At 43.0% G+C, this 24,235-nt stretch overlaps 1 protein-coding gene across 1 annotated transcript in view; it reads right to left on the bottom strand.

Moving 5' to 3' along the window:
- Positions 1–21,852, bottom strand: part of SLC25A12 (solute carrier family 25 member 12) — an 89,717-nt gene extending 67,865 nt beyond the window's left edge. Inside the window, exons 1-2 of the mRNA XM_075284178.1 lie at positions 21,700–21,852; positions 18,900–18,947 (exon numbers count right to left, since the gene is read on the bottom strand). Coding sequence (XP_075140279.1) covers positions 18,900–18,947; positions 21,700–21,711 — 60 coding nt within the window. The 5' untranslated portion in view covers positions 21,712–21,852. The remainder of the gene's footprint in view (positions 1–18,899; positions 18,948–21,699) is intronic.
- Positions 21,853–24,235: the final 2,383 nt, after the last annotated feature.

The following is a 24,235-nucleotide window of genomic DNA, read 5'->3' as shown; positions in this document are numbered from 1 at the left end:
GGTGCCATTGCTGACAACAAAAAAATGGCACCACATTTACATCTTTTTATAGACACCCGTCTACTGGATACCTGTTCCATGCTGGGACCCCACATGGCCTGTGGACTTTCTGTGAAAAGGGTTGCAGGAAAAACCATAATGTGTTGCCACCATGGTTTTCCCGCGCTTTTTTGCTGCGTCCCGCTCTATGGATTGTGTATGTGTTGTTAGAATTTAGCTTAACCCCTTAATCACATAGCTAGGTTTTAGCCGTGAAAGTCGATGCAGGATGCACCTGGAAGGCAGGGACTCCTAGCATCATAAATAACCATACTGCTGGGGTCCCTCTCCTAGCAGTAAATAACGCCAGTAAATCCGGTCAACACATAGACCGAAACTCAGCTGTGTGAATGCAAAGTAAGACTTTCACTGCAATATTCTAATTACGTTGCAATGAGCAAAAACTTATGGGCCAAATGTTGCACTATGGTATCCCATAGAAATATATATATATATATGTAGATATATGTCAGCAATAGATATTCCTGAAAGAATCTTCTGTTACACAGAGCAGGCTGCCGACATCCATCAAAATGATCACAAGTCACAGGACTCAGTGAATGACAAGAATGAGCATAAGAAAGCCTTTTTTCTCCTTGCTGCATTGAAACAACTTCTGTTTCGAGAGGTCATTGGTTTGCCCCGCCAGGAGATGCAATCTGATCAGTTCTGATCCACACTTGGTTTTATAAATCTCTTACTGTACAACCTGGACATACATTATTCATATCTCCAAGGACACAATCTCCTCCTTACTTCTGAAAAGAGAATCTTTGTAAGTTTCTGGTAATGGAGCTGTGTGATTGCTATAGGACGCTGTTGTAGCCGAGCCTTGTATTACTGACGGTTTGCGGAGAATTGACAATACACAGGGGAAACTCACGTTACATGCTAATTTCAAACACAAACATATTGCGTTACATGTTCAGGAAAGTGACAGGGCCAACGTCAGAAATAATAGTAGTATAGAACTGGTCACAACACAAGGGACTGTGGCGGAAAAAGCCTATTAAACAGTGGGCATTATATAAGAGATGGCATCATCTGTCAATCCTAACGTCATCAGTGTAACACAATGGCCACATATATTAATGGTCAGACAGTATAACGTAAGATTAGACAGTACTTAAAGAGGACTTTGATGTCCCCCGGCATTAGAGGAGCTATATATTCAGCGCACTCCTCAACTTTGCCAGTATGAACGTCCCTCTACCTCATAGATTGTAAGCTCTTGCGAGCAGGGTCCTCAGTCCCATTGTGTGAAATGACTATTGCTATGTAATGTATCTTTCTGTCTGTATTTGAACCCTATAAATTGTACAGCGCTGCGAAATATGTTGGAGCTATATAAATAAAATGTATTATTATTATTATTATGTGCCCTGGATGCAAAGATATTGTACACCAATATCAATGCACTGTCAGAGGGGCCAACCTTGCAGCTCAGTGTCATCCTTGGACAGTGCAGAATGCCTCTTCTCCCCCATGACAGTACAAGGCTATGGGAGTGGACACGTACGAGAGCACATACCGGCAAAAATAATAGTGTTTGGTCTTCTTTAATTGAGTCTGAAGTATCTGATGTGGCTGATACTGGATGATAAATCTGTGGCATCCTTAGACTATCCACCTATTAGTTGGTTTACTTTGTTGCAGCCCTATTTTTGCTACACCATGTCCCCTTACCCATAGAGCCGCTTTCACCGATTGAGCAAGTTGGAGAAAAGATAAATTTAAACTTTTCCACCAGAATTGAGTCGTAGCCACAATCGTCGCAGTAATATGGAGAATATATCACTGTATAACTAGACTATTACGGGTCAGGTTCTCCATTCTGTGCCAGGAATGGATGGCCAAAAACAAAGCGTCACAGGTGACCCAAAGTGGCCAATCACTGGCTTCATGTTGGGTACCAGTGATGTATTAGAAAGCTTTCCCTTTCTGTGCCCTGAGTGAAGAGCTATCAGTGCTGGTACCATAGCTCTTCACCGACAGAAGGGCGCTTCTGACAGTCAGTCAGGAACGCCCGTGCAGACAGTAGCGCCTATAGCACTGTACTGTGAGAGCGGGGAGGAACACCCCCTACCTCTCCTCACAGTACTCATCCATAGACGAGCACTGGGGGGGGGGGGGGGGAACACGTTCCTCACCACTCAGCGTCATCGCAGTAAGCAATGCCCCCTCTCACAGTACAGCGCTATAGATGCTGCTGTGAGGAACATCGCTCCTGACTGACTGTCAGAAACGCCCTTCTGAAAGTGAAGAGTTACGGTACCAGCACCGATAGTTCCCCATCAGGGGCACAGAATGGGAAAGCCAATAGTGCGCTGAATTTCTAGCAGTGTATTAAACCGCATTTGCCCCAAATGGTGAAAGGTGCTCTTTAAGTGAAACATCAACCTAACCAGGCCATGATTGATTGAAACTTGACATCCGTTTTTTAGAACAAAAATTTCTAAACATTTGACCCCAATTGCCCTGATGAGACTTTAGTGCGGGAGTCAGCAGGCGTGATTTTGCTAACTGTGTTGCAAAAGAAAGGCTTGATGATCCAAGGTAAAGAAAACTGAGCTGCAAAATGCAACGTACAGTTGCATATAATGGGAAGTATAATATAGGAATGCACATACGTGCAAATGCCATAAGAAACGCATTTACCGGATCCGGGACAAAACGTCTGTGCCAAGCACTGAGACACAGCAATGCTTATCCATCCTGATAATAGCAAGTTCTCTGTACTTGGTAAAAGTTGTAAAAAAGTGAAGCTGAGAAACATAAAAAGTTGTCTGAAGCTGGAACCCATTGTAAATGACTTCACTGTAGTTTCTGCAAGTCAAGGTCATGAGTGGGGCAAGGTCACTGAGTTTCTTGCTCTCATATATCCTATGTATAAATAAGACTACTCTATACTGTAAGGCGTATCACTTACCCAATGTTCCCAGACCGTTATATTTACAAGAAGTGACAATGAAAGAAGGATATTTTGCATAATTCTTACAGACCAGACATGGAGACTCGGAGCTGAACATTTCAAATGTGTTTCGTGATTTCAGGAGGATTTTTGTACATTTAATTTTGTCGCTGTGGCACAGACTTTGTTTTCACACCAGAATGCCAACTGTAAAAGGACATAATGTACCAGTGAGAGGAAGGCAAGGCTTCTCTATACAGAGCTCCTTCAGGAAGGGGAGCCAAATTTAGGCCGGAATGTGTGGCCTTTAAGAGCACGAACATAAAATGTCCTACACATAAGCTCATGCGACCTTCCGAGCTGCCTGAGCCGCCATCATCGATATTATGTGTACTTATGCCAAAGATAAAATGGATATATTATACTGAAAACTAGAGCCCTCACAGATTGTATTTTCCCATATGGATAATCTCCCCTCCTGTCTCACATAAGAACATATAAATGATAATAATGGGCAAATATTCTAAAAATGATCTATGATTTTAAAGGGTGCAGATGGAATATAATAAGGGGTGTTTTAATCAACATAAGAGACCTAGACTATGGGTAAGTTCACACATAGGAATATGCTGTAGATTTGGAGGCAGATTCTACCCCTACACGGGAGGTACAGATCACAGTAGGATGCTGAAAAAACATAAGCACCCTGCTCAATCTTGCCGTGGATTTCATGGCTTGATACTCCCTGCCTATTAGGTCCTGCATCTTGTCACGACTAGACCACAGCAGCAGGAAATGAAGAGGAATTCCTTTAAGGCCGGGTTCAGACGGGGGTTTTTGATGCGGAAATTGATGCAGAGGACGCCTCAGATTCCGGTCCAAAAAACGGTTAGCCGCACCTGGATGCCAGTGCAATGCACCGGCATCCAGGTGCGCCATTCCACTCCGGATTAGGCCCAAATGAATGGGCCTAGTCGGGAGGGAGGTGTCACAAGGTGGATGTCCGAGGCTGATTCCGCCTGAAGAAAGGGCATGTCGCCTCGCGGAAAAAGGAAATGACCGGTTCCCATTGTTTTCAATGGGAGGTGATTTTTTGAGCAGGGCTTTGATGCAGATTCCGCGTCAAAATCTTGACCAAACAACCCAGTCTGAACCTGGAGTTAAAGAGGACCTTTCAAATCCTCTGGCACTGGTGGTTTTATATACTGCTGGAAGGCTGACAGTGCGTGGAATTCAGCTTTGACAGTAGGCGCACTGGGAGCCAGAGATATTGTGACGAAACTAACGCAATATCCCTTCACCGTCAGAAGGACGGGCCTTAATGCTCAGCGTCAGTGCTGGGCGGTAAGAAATGGCCCCTCTGACAGTACAATGTTATGGAAGAGTACTAAGGGTGGAATGTTCCTAACCACCCAGCAATGGCACTGAGCATTAAGGCCTGCCCTTCTAATGGCACTGATATCTGCGGCACCCAGGCGTACATCAGGAATTCAAAACACTGTCAGCTTTCTAGCAGTATATAATACCGCAGGTGCCAGAGGATGTGAAAGGTCCTCTTTAATTTTCTCCCATGTGATCTTACCCCAATAAAGACTTTTATTTGTTGTGCACTTATGATGAGTGCTGCCGAACCCAGTCTGGGATATATACACTCTCTACCAATAAGAATTTGGACACTTGTAGTCCAAGCGGCAATTACAGCCTCAACCCTCCGGGGTATGCTTTCCACAAGTCCTTGTATGATGGCTAGTGGTATTTTATTCCATTCGGCTTGGAGAAGACAGGTAAGTTCTTTCACCGATTTTGGACGGCTGCTGCACCCCTTAGTTTGGCGATCCAACTCGTCCCAGATGTGCTCGGTAGGGTCCAAGTCTGGGCTTTGATTCCTTTTGGACCAGACAGAAGCAGTATGGCCCCGTGCACACAGTTGATTGTCAATGGAAAGGAGCAGTTTGAACTCAGATGACACTCGAAATGACATCAGAGTGTCAAGATTTATGATGCATTCACTTCTATGGGGCCTTCCAATCCATTCTGTTCTGATAACACTGATAGGACCTGCTCTGTAATCACCGGAACAAAGCATCGGACGCCCCCTCGGGAGAGCCTCAGCCTGCACACTCGGCTGCGTGCATTAGACCTAAGGCTCCTCTTTAGAAAATTCAGAAAAAAAAAGCCATGGATCGAATCCATATGAAAGTAACAAGTTTTGCATCTAATTATACAAACTTAATAATTGTATATCATGATATATAATAAAAGAAAAGCCTGTATGTAGGTGAGACAGGACAGTCACTGAGGATGAGGATGAACTCACACAGACATACGATTAGAGAACAGAGACTGGACCTCCCTGTGCCAACACACTTCTGCAATGAAAGTCATAACATGACTCAGGATATGAAGATCCTGGTACTGAGAGGGAATTTCAAGAGCAGAAAAGATCCGCCTCATATGGGAGATTAAACTCATGACGACCTTTAACACGCTTCAGAGGGGTTTAAACCAGGCCCAGGGTTTTATGACGTTTTACAACCACTAGACACCATGTCACTGATCAAAGAAGCCATAAACCCAGAGAACTTTCCTGTGAACTGATATATATGTTTTCATTGTTTATTTACATGGTGTTCTGTTCTCCATCTATTTTGCATCTAACACTCCATTTCTCTGTGTATATATATGCCTACCTTCAGAAATTGTGTTATACCATCCTGATGAAGGGACCTTTATAGTAGTCCCGAAAGCTCGATATGTCATCAAAAAACTTTTTAAGTTAGCCATTAAAAAAGGTATCAACTACTGAGGACTTCTCTCAAAAAATTTCTTTCATGATATATAATAATTCATTGTTATATTTTGAAGCTGAAGTCAATAACATTTTTTCAACCCCAATTGAACCCAAAACTGGCCTCAAGTTTGGCTGCACAGCCCTGTCCAAAAAAGCGCCCTGTTGTCATATTTAGTACTTACAGAGAGTTGTAAAGATTTTAAGAACCTAAAATGGCCCATTGGCTTGTATACATAGTGCCAGCCTTCCACCATGTGTGACTAAACAAAGCAAAGCGGTAGCATGCGGTTATTCTCAAGTCCTTCATTTAGAACACAACTGTTTCTATCTTTAGATCAGAGTCACCGACCTTTGACCAGTGCTGACCTCAAGAAGCGCTGACCTCCAGATCTGTAATACAATGTGAACAAGAAAACTAGACTGTTCCCACTATAATCACCTTCCTGTGCTGAAAAGATGTCGTTTTTGGAAAATGGGGAGAAGGTGAATTAGGCCCTGTTCACAGTTTGCATTTGCAGGATTTTTATTTATGCACAAAGAATTCAAAAGAAAAGTATTAGGCTGAAGCCCAAGGTTGCGGAAAAGCAGCTTTTTTGTTGTAGATTTTGCTGCTTTTTGAGCCAAAGCCAAGAATGGCTACAAAGAAAATGGGAACTATATAGGAAGCTTCTTCTCCTTCTACCTTCTGCTTAATCCACGCCTGGCTTTGGCTCAAAAAAAAAAATAGCAGCAAAATCTGCAACGAAAAAAGTGCTGCATTTTCGCAACGTCATCCTAATGTTTTTAGTTCTCTCTAACCTGTAGAGAAGACAACTAGTTGCTTTTGGAGGTTACAAAGACTATTTGTAAACTTGCTTCATTTTTCTTTTTAAAGGAGCAACCGCACGAAAACAAAACTTTGTGGGTTTCCGTCTTCTGCCCGAGAAGCTGGGCAGGAGACGGAAAATACGGCAGTCAGTGTCCGCGGGTGACCATGAGCGTCTTCTGGTCTTCGTGGCGAAACCTTTTTTTTTTTTTTTTTTTTAACCGGACACAAAGTCCTGTATATCCGACTTTGTGTCTGGTTAAAAAACAAAAAACAAAAAAAAAAAACCTTTTCACCACAGAGAGGCAGAAGACGGTCATGGGCGGAAACTTGGGTTTGAAAACTGACTGCCAGTTTCCATCTCCCGTCCAGTTTCTCGGGCAGAAGACGGAAACCCGAAAGCGGAGACCGGGCGCAGGTGTGAACCCGCCCTGAAGTTGGATCTTCTCTGCAACATGGAGTGTTACCATCCACTTGGCTAGTAGACTCTAATCTCCTTCAATACAAAAGCAACTCGAACTCTCCAAAGGTAAAAGATCTGCATTTGGGTTTCTGTTCGGGGACCCCCCCCAAATGGAAACCTAATCCGCTTAAAAAAGCAGTTACTCGCGGAAACCATTGACTATAATGGGATCTGCTTGGTTTCTGCCCGAAAAGGGCAAAAAATGCGGAGAGAAAAGAGCTGCTTGCATCGGTTTTCTCTTAGCATTTTTCATGCGGAAAGGGAAACGGTATCCCCATACGGAGCGCCAACACTGGTGTGAACCCAGCCATAAGCTCAATAGTAGATTATTCACTTCTATATGAGGGATCATTCTTGGCGCAGACAAGGGAATAATCGGAGTATATGTTATAATTGTATCAGTCTGCCCAAATGTTCATTTTCTCATGTGCGTCTCATGAAATCTTTCCATTGTTCTTACAAACATTCTAAAGCGTCTTGGTAGCCTATAAGTACTGGATAAAGAGGCTTCGATTCTAGCACAGTGGCATGTGAATGACAAACCTGCGCAGATCTGAAAATCTATCTCCTTTGTTTCATGTCTATAAAAGAACAGCGGCTGCTTCATTGTACAAAATGTACGGGTTCAGCTGCATCTTTCTTTTGTGAACAACTTTGCATGTGTGTTCTTTCTTATATATATAGGTTCAGACCACTTGCTGACTACTGAATACAATTGTCTGAGCACAACTAGACTCAGAAACAATAGACAGCTTAGTTCTGAACCGTCCCCATCCGGAATCATCCAGAGAAATATTAATGTAAAAGAAATTGCATTTGTATAGAATAGCTTGACATTATGGACAGCAGGCAGGTCACGTCTCTAGCGTCTTATTGTATATATTATTTTTACATTGGGGAAGATTTACTAATCCTGTCTAAGATTTAGACAGTGAAATCTTGCATAGACAGTCTACAAATGCTGGACAACAACTCTGGTGCATCTTTCATTTGTCTAGTCTAACTTTATACAATTTATAAGGCAGGGCAGCATCTGCCACGAGGCAAGAAGAGTATCTTGCCTCAGGTAGTAGACTGCCGAGTCCCTGATGGGGTGCTAAGGAGAGTACTTGTTGGACGAACCTTGCGTAATACACCTCACAAGGTTCACCCAGCTGTTTTGTTTGGACCAAACACATCTGAAACAGAACTGCTATTATTATACTCTGCGGTTTTCAGCCTCTTCCAGTCTCAGATACATCATGAATGACATCAGAGACCGCTGAGGCCTGTGATTGGGCTACGATGACAGACACCGGAGTCTTGTGGACAGGCGAGTATATATATTTTTTTAATCTTACATCTGCCCAAGGCTCCTCTGGAGTTTGTCCAATTCCTGGACAACCTCATTAAAGAGATCCTACCTTTCAAAGACATTTTTTTCTAACACGTCGGAATAGCCTTAAGAAAGGCTATTCTTCTCCTACCTTTAGATGTCTTCTGCGCACCGCTGTTTGCTTGAAATTCCATTTTTTCTAGGTATGTAAATCAGTTCTCTCACAGCGCTGGGGGCAGGTCCCAGCGCTCAAACAGCACTGGGGGCGTCCCCAATTCTGCGAGAACTCTCCAGCGCCGCCTCCATCTTCTTCTGGAACGAGGTCTTCATTGCGTCTTCTAACTTCTAGGCCTCGGGCAAGCCAACTGCGCATGCCCGCCGACCACGAGAAAATGGCCACTTCCAATACTGTATAAGTGGCCATTTTTCTTGTGGCTGCGAGCATGCGCAGTCGGCTTTGCCCTAGGCCTAGAAGTTAGAAGACACCGCTGAAAGAAGACATGATGAAGACCTCGTTCCAGAAGAAGATGGAGACAGCGCTGGAGAGTTTTCTCGCAGCATTGGGGACACCCCTAGTCCAGTTTGAGCGCTGGGGACCGCTCCCAGTGCTGCGAGAGAACTCATTTGCATACCGTCAAAAAACAGTATTCCTACGGAACGGCGGCTCGGAGAAGACAACGAAAGGTAGGAGACAAATAACCTTACTTAAGGCTATTCCAACGTGTTAAGTTAGAAAAAAAAAGGGTTTGAAAGATAGGATCCCTTTAAGTTGAGCACTGAAGGTGAGTGTATGTCCATGACTTCTTTAAATGTGCATGCAATGAGGGCTCAGTGATGAATCACCCAGATGGCTTCAGTGCTGAGTAGCACCCAAGCATAATTTTTCAGCTTTGGGAAGGGGTGGCAATATTTCAATTTTTGCCTCAGACAGCAGAAAAGCTATAGTCAGGCCTGCTTTTAGGATCGATTCAGATGACCTTGTACAGTTCAAAAGGGTGTTCTGTGCACGAGGGCAGGAAATATCAGTGCCGTTAGTTTCAGCACCGATCTCTGTCCACTGTCAGAAGGGCGTTCCTGACAGTCTAGTTGAGCTGTGAGAAACGCCCCTACTGACAGCACTTATCCATAGCCCTGTACTGTCAGAGGGGGCGTTCCATACCGCCCAGCAATGACACAGAGTTGTGAAGAATGCCCCATCCCCTTCAGTACAAGGCTATGGACAATTACTGTCGGGAGGGGGGGGGGGGCGCTCCTCACAGCCCAGCTAGACTGTCAGGAACGTTCTTTTGATGGTGGGCAGAAATCAGTGCCAAAACTAACAGCACTGATATCTCCAGCCCCCCATGCACAGAACGGGAATTCAGTGCACTGTCAGCTCTCTGGTGGTATATAAAACCGCATGTGTCCAAGAACATGAAAGGCCCTCTTTAACAAATCTCCTGCACTATGAAGCAATAATGAGTTGACTATATAGTTTATAGCAATGTATTACAGATGCTATAAATCCAAACGCCACATTTATTGCCTATATAGGTGCTATAGTGCAGCGATGGCAAACCTTTTAGAGACCGAGTGCCCAAACTGCAACCCAAAACCCACTAAATTATTGCAAAGTGCCAAAACGTCAATTTAACCTTAATACTGTGCGGACCCACAAGTGCGGACAATTATGGACCCGCAAAATACAGTCGTGTGAATAAGCCTTTAAGAGATTTCAATTCTAGAAATAATTTTGTACTGCATTTGGTATAATTTTAATGTTAACTATCTACATCGCACAGATCTGTTTTATAGTGATCATGCAATGTTATTATGAGCTATAATATTACATGTTTGCTATATAACTGATACTGTGAGATAGAAATAGTGAAGGGCCCCCACTCAGTCCAATCTGCTTCATAGTGGACCACACACAGGTTCGCCATCACTGCTATAGTGTATTACATAATCATATTTAATAGGGCATGAATATATTGGTGGTGGTCCAAAGCATAGGTTTACCAAGAAGGTCCATACGTTTCAGAATATGCCTTTGTATAGGTTCTTATTTTATGCCTTAGCCAGGCAGTGATCATCTGTGCTTTCTAGGAATGTATTGGTTTAGTAGTGTATCTTTGTGAGCCCTGGTATCTAGTACATAATTCACATGTAGCAAAAATAAATCAAATATAATTATACGAGTATATTATACAATGCAGGGTGGCGCCGTATTGCAACACAACAGGACTCTGCGTACCTACATGCAGCTTCTTTGTATAAGACTCATATGTATACAAAAGCAAAATGTTCATTTTGGGGTTAAACATACGCAAGAACATGGGTGTGCTGGTTTTCTGCCACGGGGAAGAAAGGTGTAGTATAATATCAATAATTTACTGCATATATGTCACTGACAGCACAATAGATGTCTACATGATACATTTCTTCTATGTAGATGTCTTTTGTCTTAGTACAATAATAGAACGCCCATAAAATAAGTGATGTACATTTTGTCCAAAAACTGGATGGAGAACGCAAAGTGACAGGTTTTTTTTGTTTGTTTTTTATGTTACTGCACAATATAGCTAAACTATACTATTGTACAATTGACCGAGACTTCTTGAGGGTGTCAAGTCTCGCAGAATTATTAGAAAAGCTGGCTGTAAGAACTTGGTAGACATTTCAGCCCCTTATGGATGAGTCCACACGTTGCAAAAAAGCTGCAGATTTTGCTGCAGTTTTTTTTTTTAGCCAAAGCTAGAAGTGGCTTCAAAAGGAATGGGAACTCTGAAATAAGCACTTAGGCCTCATGTACATGATGGAGTGTCCAGTCTAATGAATAGGATTCTGACCTCTGGTTTCCTAGCCAAATGAATGGGATGAGCTGCACCATCAGACATACTGGTGAGCCATATTGCCTATTGAAAGGGAGTCCACTATTGCCATAAATCTCTTCTAATCCAGTTATACGCTGTTGTATGGGCAGTTAGTGGTATAGCATGCATACCTCTTTGCGTCAAAAAGTAATATTGCTGCCAAGAAAGTGGACTTCTAATCTATATTCAAAAGAGCTGCACCCAGGACGTGGCCATGCCTGCCAGAGCATGGCCACGGGGTAGAGTGGGGGTGACTATGAATGCTCTGGCAGACACAGTCAGGTGAATTAAAGGGTTCATTTTCATATGGATTAAAAATTAATTTTCCAGGGGCAACATGGTGGCACAGTGGTTAGCACTGCAGCCTTGCAGCGCTGGAATCCTGGGTTTGAATCCCACCAGGAACAACATCTGCAAGGAGTTTGTATGTTCTCCCCCATGTTTGTGTGGATTTCCTCCCATCCTACAAAGACATACTGATAGATAAAAAAAAAAAAAAAAAAAAAAGTACATTGTGATCCCTATTTTCCTGATAGCAAGATTGCACTTTGACCCAGGTATATTCACTATGTCATGAATAGCTCTTACACTGCATATAAGGGGTTCAATAGAGATGTAGGTGGATATAGACTCCCTATAAAGAGGACCTTTCACCACCTCCATCTCATTGCATCCATTAATAGGAACTGCCCCACTAATTCCAGCCTAGTTGGAATGTTTTCTCTAGCACGCACCATTCCTGAGCAATTAGTGCAGATAGTTTCAGCACCTAATATGATAATTAGGCTCTGTACTGTCAAGTGGGCAGTCCTTGACTTGAGCAAACACTCTAGCACCACCCACTTGGCCGTAGCAAGCCTAATTAGCCTATTACGTGCAGAAACGAACAAAAAAAAAAAACTCACTGCACAGACTGGGCCATCAACCAAGTGTCACTGCCATCTTCAATCCACTAGATCCCTTCTATAGGTTATAAACCACTTTGGAACAATACTGCACATTGCTCAGTACTTGGTAGAATTTTACACGGATTGTCAATGAGGCTCATATACTACATATTACTCAGAACAAAGCCTCTTCTGTGAATGCTATACACTGCAGCACAGAAAGAGTTAAGACATTTTAACGCTACAATACATGAAATCCGTCATTTCACTCAAATGTCAAAGACATTCTCACCCAGAACCCGGAACAGACAGGTCATACAAGACATCTATATATTAAAAGTCAATCTTGCACAATTTCTACAGTCCTACAAATGCTTCTAGTGAAGCCGAATATTCTGACCTGCATCTAAATTGTTGTAGAATTTTTTACTCTTCTCCAGTCTGCAAGACCACAAAAAATAAATAAATAAAATCACAATACGTGCATAATGTATAGTGGAAATATTTGGTGCCATCCCTTTTAACTCATTCCCGACATGCGCCATAATAGTACGACATAATGCAGGTATTTAAATATGGCGGCCACTTAGGAACTGATTGCAGGTATTAATCCCCCTGACACCTCAGTCAAAGCTGAGCGAGGAACAATTTTTGGGGTAGATCCCCCAGAATGAGATCCAGGGGTGGCGAGTCATTTGCATGACAGATACAGTAACAGCCTATTGAAGGTTCCCAGGCTTGTCTGGCATTCACGTCTTTTGCAGGTTCCTCTGTTCCACCCCATTCTGAACTCTTTTCCAGCTTTCCAGTGTATTATATGGAACCTCGAAGTACAATGTGTCCTGACAAACATTAACTGCTCATATGGCTTTGCGAATGGAAAAAAAAGTTATAAAAAAAAAAAAAGTAATGGTCTTTGGAAGACAGAGCGTCAAAACCTAAAATCCGAAAATGCTTGCAGCAGGAAGGGGTTAACGCATCTGATGCAGCTCGTCCGATACCCAGTTTCCGATTCATTTCTGTTAAATAGCCTTCAACCTGCTTTCGGACTGTCCATGCAGGAACAGGGGGAATGGCTCAGAGTACCAGAGCACAGAATTGGAGGAGTCACATCAAAAAAATTAAAAAGTAGAGCACCGGGTATTTGCATTATGCATTGCATAGTTATTGGGAATTATTCTAATATTTTTTTTTTTTTTTATAAATTCTTTATTTATAAACATTTATTCTAATATTATTATACTGAAAGTTATATCCCATAAAATAAAAGTGTGTCCAATTACTAAACCCAAACATGACCCTCAAGATATATAGACTGTATCGACATGTGTTAAAGGGCTTGTCCAGGCTAAAACTTTAATTTTTATTTAGGCAAGTGATGTGGGGGAAAAAAACAAAAAAAAAAGACAAAAACACTACCCTCACCTGTCCCCGATGCTTCGGTGCCTCCCAGTACGGTCCGGCCTACAGTTCCACTGTTTTCTTCCAGTGGACGTCCCCACCGCACATGACTGCTGAGGCCTATCTGCAGCCTCAGGAAAGGACCTGGGACAACATAACCGGCGAGAACTCCTAAAAAGAAGACAGCCGAGCAGTAGGACCAGTCCGTGCAGGGAGGCAGTGAAGCAGCAGAGACAGGTGAGTGTTTTTTGTTTTGTTTTTTAAATTTCACCTACCTTGGCCTAATTAATAAAATATCATTTGAGCCTGGACAACCTCTTTATTAAATAAACCAAAAGTAAGCTCACTGAGTAATTGTTTGCCAAAACATACAATGGGGAGACGGAGGCCTCTAAAGGGAGAATACACTTGACACTAAACAGTCTAAACGACAGGCAGTCTGAAAATACGCCAGATTTATCACAGTGGCTGATGTTGGATGATAAATATACCAACTTTTTAGTTGGTTTACTTTGACCCTGAATTTTTCAATACTACTTTGGTGCATTGTGGCGGAATAAGTCACACCCCATTTTTATGAAATTCCAAAATAGTATGTATAACATGTCAAAAAACTAGATGCACTAAGGGAGCGTTCACACTACCGCCAGGGGTCTTTGTCCTAAACCCTGGGGAAAGTGGACAGGGGACGGTTTGCCGGTGAACAGCTTTAAAACCCATTCATTTGAATGGGTGTCTGTATGCCGCCTCTACACCTGGAAACCATTTTTTTTTTTTTTCACAGACACAAAGTCCTGCAAAAAACTCCAGGCGAGAGGCTGCATACGGACACCGGCGTATACCTTTAAAAACCCATGCAAATGAACAGGTTTTAAAAGGTGACCGCTGTCCAGTTTCCCCGGGGTTTAGGATGGAAACCCCTGGACAGACAGCAGTGGTAGTGTGAACGGCCCTTACGAATGAGCCACACTGCGCCAAATTTATGCCAGTGTCTAGGTGTAATCACAGTAGTAAATCTGGGTAGCTATCAATAGTATCTGTCCACTTCTTAGCTTTCCATCTATGAAATCAATCATCCCATATATATCTATCTATTGAACTTAAGATGCAAAAAGAAGAGAGCAGGACTGAACAACACAAAACAAAAGATTGTATTCATGTCCTGCAGTCCAAAACTAATGACTGTATAGCAAAATCTCCCCCCCAAAAAAACAGGCCGAACGCCAATATCAAAATACAAAGGGACCTATCTATTTATGTATAGCAGCACTCTTCATATAAAGGATGAGTGCCAGGACATTATTACTACTATCCACTATTCCTCTATCCACAGGGGATGGAATAAGTGTCTGATCCCCAGCGATCTGACTTCTGAGACCCCCATAGATCACGACAACAGGGGTCCCCGAGTGCTCCTTGTGAATGTAGTGGAGGTGTGCACACTCAGCCACCGCTCCATTCACTTCTAGGAGAATCCGGAATGGCTATCTCCATCAGAAGTGAGCAAAGCATGGTTTTCCTGATCACTGGGGGTCCCATTAGACCACCTGTGATCGGACCTTATCCCCCGTTGGCGGGAAAAGCCCTTTATATACTAATATATATACATAAAGATTGCAAAATGTCCTGTCAATTTGTTAATTGCATACTTCATACAAATTCAAAACAATGAAGACCAAGTCCGCTGCCAAGAAAACTTGGAAACATCACAAACAGAACCAAGAGTTATATAATGAAGATTAGTCCATAATCCTCAGATGTTAAACAGTATATAAATCATTGATTTTCGCGTCGATCGGTCACTGATCTGTCCAGCAACCATTCATAAATAGCTGGCTGGTATCCAATAAAGCTTTGTAATGATACAACATTCAGTCGTCCTTCATACAGAGAAGGATAGGCCATGGGGAGGGAGTCAAGTTGCATAAGACCTCTTAGGTATGTGGGCCAGGACCGCACTGTACTAACAAAGTGGTGAAACCGGTTAATAACATGTTACTGCAGGTCCATGGTATAATAATCCAGTGTGGCTGATGCAATGGAAAGTACTGGCAACGACAAAAGAATAGACACTGTAAGACTGTACTCCATATATACAAACAGTGCCTGTGCTATATACCAAGAAAAGAAATTGTGACATAAAGATTATAACAATAATGCAATAATACATGAGGGGTTTGAGTTCTATAAAAGAAACCTGATACCTCTAACCCTATACTGAATATTTACGGTAAAATATTGAGCAGCCATAGGTGACCCTCATGCCCCTATATGGAACCATACAATGCTTAGAGGGGAGAACACCAGATACATAAATCATCTGATCGGCGCTGTAACCCTGAGCATTGTAGTGGTTTGTTTACTTACAACCATTCAGCCATTCCAAAGATATAAGCCCTGGTATTGCTGACTTATATTAGCGTATACTAGTCAAGTGGGCATTAACACTGTGGTTTCCATGGAACACCCACTTGGCTAGTAGGCCCTAATTTGCATCAGCAATAAAAAGGCTTATATCTTTGGAATAGCTGAACAGATTTGGACACAAAAACATCAAAATGCTCAGGATGACCGTGCCGGAGGTTGTAGGTCATTGGGGTTTTCAGACCTGGTGACAGGTCTTCTTTAACACGCCATATGATGAAACATGGACCTTTTTCTGTAACAAATACATGAAACCATAAGGGAAACCTGTGCAACTTAGAGGCTTATGGAAAACAGTATTGAACCAGAGCGGTCTACTGGCACCACATTACAAATCTGTACTGACCACGGATCTATTATAGGTCTATCTGCATGGGTCTCATAAGTGGCCATACACGTTCAATAGCTGTATTACCCCCAACATCCCATATGCAATGATGCTCAATTTCTCTGAGTGTGTCTATGTTGTCAATTGGATGAGGAGTGGAAGCCGCTAGCAGATACCTCTAGCGGTAACTTATCTCCTGTAGGCTACAGGGAAGGGGGGGGTCCGTATACTGTAACGCTTTGATAACCCTTGAATATTTACTTGCTATGTATATTTGCTGTGTATTTTACATTTTGTTGTTTATGTTGTATGTATTAAACCATGAAAATTTAAATAAAAAAAGACCTCATCAAATAAAGGGAGGTCCCTCTGGCTTTGTATGTAACCACTATTTTAGCAGTCCATCTGTCCATTGTTCTGATCCTCCAACAGACCAGAACAGTGGACGGCCAGTGGTAGTGTCAACCTAGCGTCAAGAGTAATGGACTGGGCTTTGAAATTGTACAAGCCCCGATCCTTTAGACCCCGACACTATCTTTTGAGGAATGTCAGGCTCCAAACATAAGATGTCAGGTGGTCTGGCTGGATTTTCTGAGGATCTTGACTTGCAGACCTATCGATCTTATTCTGTGAACTGTCCATAGGTCAAGGAAGATAACTTTAGAGGGAGTTTATCCATTACTGTGAGCTCCATTGAGGTCCTATATTGTACGTGCCAAACACTGAGGCCCAATTGTATCACTAGAGTTAACAAGACAGGGCAGGAGGGATCATGTACAAAACAGAGAACATGGGAAGAGACTATTGCTTCCCATAGTATCCCAAGAATATAAAATGTAAATTGTCTATATAAAATGTCTGTGCGCCTGATATATCCTCCTTTAATGCACTTTCATGTCATAGACAGACATCTAAAGTATGCCATTAAGTGAATGGAAAGGTTATAGCCTAGGCCAAATGTCAGAAACGATCCAATTGCCTTGTTACCTATGGCATAATTCTAACGGTAGATTCTAACGTGTAGCTCTCCAGCTGTTGCCAAACCACAACTCCCAGCATTTAGAAGAGGTCTATATGTCTGACAAATTGGGAAAAATCCATTTATTAAAAGCAACAAGTAAAAAAAAGACATAACAACATGCACAGTCATCCTGACAAAAGACGCTGCGCCGCCATTCTCTGTACTATAGTAATTACTATTACGGGTCCCCAATGGGACACTGCCATAATATCTGGGGTTATATAGATTTCAATATATCATTAATCTTAACGTGTATAGTTTGGCACAAAAACATAACCTTAAAAGTATTGTGAAAACAAGGTGTGACCTTCACCTTCACCATGGTCAGCACCGGAATCTACTATGGCCACAGGGGCGAATTTATTAAAGGGGTTGTCCCATAACAAGGATCCTATCTATACTGCTAGTTTATGTGGATATAAGACTTTTCCTAAATACATTGCTTTATCAAAACTGCTTTGTTTGGCCGCTATCTTAATTTATTCACTTCATTGTTGACACTGGTCCTTGGGATTATCTGCTCATTTGTTAAGTGACCTAGCTGCCTGCTTCTTCCTGCTCTCAGGGTGGGGGAGGGGCTGACAAGCAACAGAGCTCCTCATATAGGGGAGGTGAGAGCTCTGGGATTACTGTGCTGTCTATCTTCAGCTTTTCCACTTATCAGCCGGTTTAATTGAATTTGGCTGATAAGGGCTGAGATAAGGAGTCCGATACCTCTGTATGCAATGCAAGCGCACTCAAAGCCAGCTCTGCTACATGAGTTTCCACATAGCAGATAGCAGAGCAAGTGAAACTCCGCCCACCAATGTGTGAGAAATCCAGGAAGTGAAGAGAGTACAGAGCCTTCAGGCTGCAGAACAAGAGTTATGGGAATACCCCTTTAAGGTAAATGCTCCAGTATTCTTGGCTTACTTTGTGCCAAATTATTAGCCTACATAGTGTACATTGTGTTTATTAAATATTTTTTTCAGCTTGGCCCAGTAAGGGGGCTTAACAGAAAATGGGCAGGCTTGTAGAGAAAAAAGGGGCTTAAGTTGTAACAATGTGTGCCAGAATTGTACAGACGTTCCGGAGCAAAGTTGTGTTGCAAAGTAAGCCAACTAATAGAAGGTATAAACTTACACCAAACAGTATAAAGCTGCAAAAAATGTATCACCCAGTCTGAAATGGATGAATTGGCCATTTTGGCTGCCCATCCTCTATAGCGTATGGTCAGCTTAAATTTGCACAGACAGGATCTGTCATTGACAAGTCTCTACGTTGATAAAAGTTCACATAATACAAAAAATACATGACTATGATTCGAGTCTATATCTTCATTCCTATCCTTATTATACACAGCTTGCGTAGTGTATTTGTTCATCTGCTTTTCCCATTGGCTGCCTGAAGCCTAGTCTGACTACATGGTATAACGTAGGTAACATACGTTGCTCAGTATTTACAGCTGATCCTGTGCATTTGTGCATCAGATTTCTTTTTCATGTACAATGTCACCTCCTTGAAGATAACCGTGCTTGCAGAGTTTCATGGGTTAACTGGTAGTATATATTCAGTATAAACATTTAGAGGATATTGTCCAATTATATACCCACAATAACATAATAATTCCAATAAACATTGTGAGTGATAATAAAGATTTATAAACAACAGTTGTCTTACCCTAAGGAAGATAGCCTTCAACTCTCCAGGATCAGCCCTTTTGGTAAACTGTAATAAATAACATGAATAAATAAAATTAGTCAAGTATTTGGGTACTACCCCTCTAAAGATGCCCCAAATGCAAAGACACCCTTGACCCCTTCCCCCCTCAAATGTAATGGTACTGACAATGGAAATCTCTGAAGTGAGATAACTGTGTGCTCTTGGCTGATATTGTTGTTTGCTATACTTGAAGAGAACTTTTGACACCACCACTAGCAATTTGAGCTCTTTTCTCATTTAATAGGTGCTACCTCGCTGATTCCAGTGCAGTTGGAATTATTTCTCTAGCCCCCACCATTCCTGAGCAATCACTGCAGTCAGTTTGGGTGCCCAATATGCCAACTAGATTCTAATGTCAAGTGAGCGATGTCAGGCAGGAGCAGGCAAGGGGGCGCAACTCAGAGGCAGAATCAGAGCTCAGAATCACGCACCCTTGCCTGATAGCATTCATTTGCCATCAGAGAGTATAGTTAGCATATCAGTTACCCAAAATAACAGCACTTATTGCTCCGGAATAGTATGGGCTAGAGAAAAAATTCCAACTGTGCCGGAGTCAGTGAAGCAACTGCTATTAAGAACTGTAGATTGTGAAGGTGGTAAAAGGTCCTCTTTAATGAAAGCGAGCAAAAATTGTTGATTTGTTGTGAAAAACACCCAGATTATGGCTGTGACCACTTGTTCCCAGCAGAATTAGTGTCATGCTTAGCGCCTTTTTTGGATTATTACTCTAAACTAGCATATTAGTCTCTAGAGAATCCTGTAGCTCTCCATCTATTGCAAATCTAGTTTCCAGTTTCTGGCAGTCAGGGTATGATGGGAGTTGGAGTTTCACAATAGAAGGAGACCCCTGCTCCAAAACAAACTTCTATATTGGAGGTTCCGTCATAGAATCCATTATATTCGCTTGAAAAAAAAAACAGGGTAGCATATATTGTTTCAGTAAAATGGGGGGCACTGTGAGAGAACCCAACTGACTCAATTAATGGGGTCTGTTATGTGCTGGATAAGTCACGTCTTGAATTCCATGTATCCGAGTATCAGAATGGTATAGCATAGAGCGCTATTCTAGTCAGTTACCCCTCGTTCACATGTGTGTTTGGTAATCCGTTCAGGGAGTCCGCATGGGGACCCCCACGAACAGTCTACTAAACGCACTAGCAAGCGGTGTGCAGTGAAAGCACACGGACCTCATAGACTATAATGGGGTCTGTGTGCTTTCTGTGTGCTGCCCGCACGAATCATGAGGGCATGAAAGTAGATCACAAAGTACTTTTCTGTCTGCATGTTCCATGCGGACACTGCGCGGAGAGCACACGGATCCAATTATAGTTTATAGGGGTCCATGTGCTTTCACTGCACACCGCTTGGCAATGCGTTTCGTATTCCGTTCGGGGACGTCCCCATGTGGACTCCCCTTACGGATTACCAGATACAGATGTGAACGAGGGGTAAGATCCATTTCACGTTACATCCCATGGGCACAGCTAGTATATGACACTGAAAAGGTCCCTGTATATATGTGAAACTGACCCATAAAATGGATGCAGTCACCTATAGGCAACTATGTTAAAAAATAAGTCTACTGTACCGTTTAACTGGACACCTGTACATGAAATAGAGCAGTCTGCTACGCTATCCCATGCTGTAAAAAAGCAAAAACACTACACAAAAATACCAAAGGGTTACAAACTTGGCCCTATCAATATGACGTCCAAGGGTCTATTTAATGTATGTGTTGTATTAAAGGAGTCTTAGGCCTTATTCACAGCCATCACGGCCATTTTGAAAGGAATGGGAGTGAATGAGTGTATTCAAATGTCCGGGTTTTTTTGACGAACGGACAGAAAAAAAAAAAACAGTTAAGAAAAAACCTGCCATGCTCTATCGTTGTCCATTTCGGACCCAATAGAAAACAATGGGTTCATCTTTAACGGATTGACGTCTGCCTTACATCAATTAAAAACGAAGTAGTGTGTTGGGTCAAAAACGGATGCAAAACGGGCGACACTGCCATAAAAAACAAAACTGGACCATTGTGTGAATAAGGCCAAAAAACGGATGACTCATAGATATGACAGACACATAAGTCATAAGATAACTGATGATGGATAAAAGCATGACACTAGTGCGAACAGCGCCAAAAGCCTGCTTTTAATGTCAGAGTCTCCCGCTAAGACGTCAGCCTTTGACATAGGACATTTTTACGTTAATGACAATTTCTGAAGCCATTTTTCCCCTCTACGACCTACAGTAAAAGTTCAGCTATGTGATAAACTGCAGCGTAACCATCACGGCACCATAATAATCCATCACATAACATTTCCTAACAATTAGACAAATGCAAATGGATGGATTTGGCGTCATCTACGTAAAAATGATGTCTAGTAAGGGTTTAGTGTATGCCGGCGTCCTGTACACTATGATCAGGTGACATCCCTGGGATGTATACAGCAGGTAGCATGCTCCACACAAGAGACACAGGGCAGGACAGAGCTGGTGCCAGCCTCTGCCAACATGCAATGGGCATGTATGACACATAGAAAACAAGCACTACAGCATGACAGCACCAAGCAGCGATGTAGCAGGGCCCGGGCTGCACCCAGCACTCCACCCCCAGCTTATGCCTGCACAAGACATCATGGCATGCACTGCAGCTCCAGCCTGAGGTGGGCTCTGGCATGGTGGCCAGCTGGGTCAGGGCAAGCGGCAAAGCATGGAGAAGCTATTATGCAATACGAGCAGCTTTAGTTGGAGTCACCTTGAGCGCCATGCTGAGGCTGTGTGATGTCAGAGCTGGCTGAGGGCGCGCTCCCGCCGGCCTCGGGGACGCGCGCGGCTGTCTCTTCTGCTGCGGCTGCCCACTCTGGTGCTGCCCGCTCCTGTCACTGTCAGTGGGCACTGCTCGGGAAGAAGGTGGCAGCTCTGTACACTCCCCCTGCTCCAGAATAGGCAGGTTATTTATATGTGCCTATGGTGGGGGAGAGGCCCTGACAAACGTAACACGGCTAAGGTTTCATCTCCTCCAGGCTGCACTGCAAGGACTGACAGGCTTGCCAAGGATTCTTCCTCTGTAGTCATATCATAGTCAGGGATCCAATGGTGCCCTGGGGTGGGGGTGGGACAAGAGTTTTTTAAAGGGGAACTCTGACAGAACAAAAACTTATCTCCAAGTCTTAGGGCTAGTTCACATTTGCATCTTTTTGTCCATTTCCAGAAAAATGGTCAGTTCACACAGAGGAATTTGCAATGGATTTGGAGGCGGATTCCACCCCCCGAATCCGGAGCAGATTTCTGCCATTGTTTTCAATTAAAGCATCCTGCTCCGGCAGAATCCGCGGCTCGAGACTCCTTCCTGGTTATGCCCATTCATCCGGGCCTAATCAGGAGCGGGATGCTGTGACGGAATGGTGATGCATTGAATCGTCATCCCGTCGCAGATAGCTGCGCGAAAAAGCCAGCGGTGGAAAATGAAGAGGAATTAGTCATTGATTTTCCGGAGTGTGAACTGACCCGAATAACTAACAACAGCGAGAGACTCTGATGACTACAATGTGGTCTGATGGGTGTCCATTATTTTTTTCCTGACATTAGGTTCACATTAGCGTCCGTGTTTCTGTCCTTCAGGTCCAAATCGGGACCAAAAGACAGACCCGGACCCAATAGGCTATAATAAGGTGTCCGTCAGGGTTCCTCCAATTTTATACTGATACCAGTTTTATCCTCCTTGCAGGGCTTTTCTCTCCGGAGAATACTCCAATGCTAGTGTGAATCCAGCTTAATATTGACAGACGGAAAAGTCAGGTTAGCAGGACTCTCATCCGCAACAAAAAAGCTGTGTTTTTGCAATGTGGTGCCTCATCCTTACACCATTTTCCTAGCATAAACAAAGTAAATTTGCAACCTTTAGGAGCCTTCACACGGAGTTACGCTGCGCTCACTCTGAATGTAAAATCACGTTCAGAATAAGCGCGTAAAAAGCAGCTCCCATTGACTTGAATGGGAGCCGGCATACATGCGCTACCCATTGAAATCAACTTTTCCCTTATCGGGCCAGCATCGCAGTTCAGTATCGGGACATGCTGACTCTAGCATCCTGTGATCCGCTGCTCCTTTATACACAGCTCCAGTGCCAGCCAGCATCGGGCCATCAGTTCAGCATGTCCCGATGCTGATGCTGAACTGCAATTCTGACCCGATAAGGGAAAAGTACCAAAAAGGCCTCCCATTGATTTCAAGTCAATGGGAGCTGCTTTTTACGCGCTCATTCTGAACGTGTTTTTACGTTCAGAATGAGCGCAGTGTAACTCCGTGTGAAGGCTCCCTTATGCAGGTTTTCTGCACATTTTCTATCCTGTTTGATCTGTATTTTTACGGTATAAGCAAGTGTGAATTGTACCCTGGGATTAGGGCTATGAATCCCCTGACATAGAGAGAATACAGAACAATTTTATTAGTTACAAAAAATTATGTGCAACACGTGTCGGCCGTTTGTCTCATTAATCAGGACTAGGCAGCGCACATTATTACCATGCCTGGCGGTGCCAGCAGGTAAGATCCCAGCTGACTTCACTGACCATATGCTACGTGCTGGGTTGTAATAGGAACACTGCAGTCAGACAAGTGATTTCTTAACTTTAGAAAGAGACAAGCAGAAGATGTATACTTGTGAACAGACTGAGGGCGAGTTCACACCTGCACCCTTGTCTCTTTAGGCAATCCGTTTTTTGTTTTTTTTTTCAAATGAATTTTGAAAACTAACCGCCAGGTTTCCGTCCCCTATCCAGTTTCTCGGGGCAGAAGACGGAAACCATCAGGATTGCCTAAAGCGGACACGGGCGCAGGTGTGAACCCACCCTGAGAGTGACCCGGACCCCTAGGAATTTAAGGTCAATGGCCCTAACCATTAAAATATTAATGTGGATGTGTCCTGCACTCTATTGGAAAACTGGTTTCAGTAGCATCTCATTTGCATGTTGTAAAGCTGACACATATTGTAGTGTGAAATGCAATGGATAAGCGCAATATTTATGGTGCAATTTCCAAAAAAACGTGCTGGTTTCCATGCACACACTGCAGAAAAAATACATATGCATGAAACAAATTTTCAGCAGCTGAAATTTCTGCAACAAATCTGCCACGTCTGAATATATACTTAGAATTTATTGAAAGCACTAGCACCTCTGTCTACAAAAAGGACACGTGTGGAGAAAAGCTGAGTGTGCTGCTTAAACAAAAGGACACTTGTAATGTCACCGACTCAACAAACACATCACAAAGCTTTTACTTCTGCCGTG

Source organism: Leptodactylus fuscus, chromosome 8 (assembly GCF_031893055.1).
Source record: "Leptodactylus fuscus isolate aLepFus1 chromosome 8, aLepFus1.hap2, whole genome shotgun sequence".
Classification (NCBI taxonomy): domain Eukaryota; kingdom Metazoa; phylum Chordata; class Amphibia; order Anura; family Leptodactylidae; genus Leptodactylus; species Leptodactylus fuscus.
This window is presented reverse-complemented; position numbering and strand designations above follow the sequence as displayed.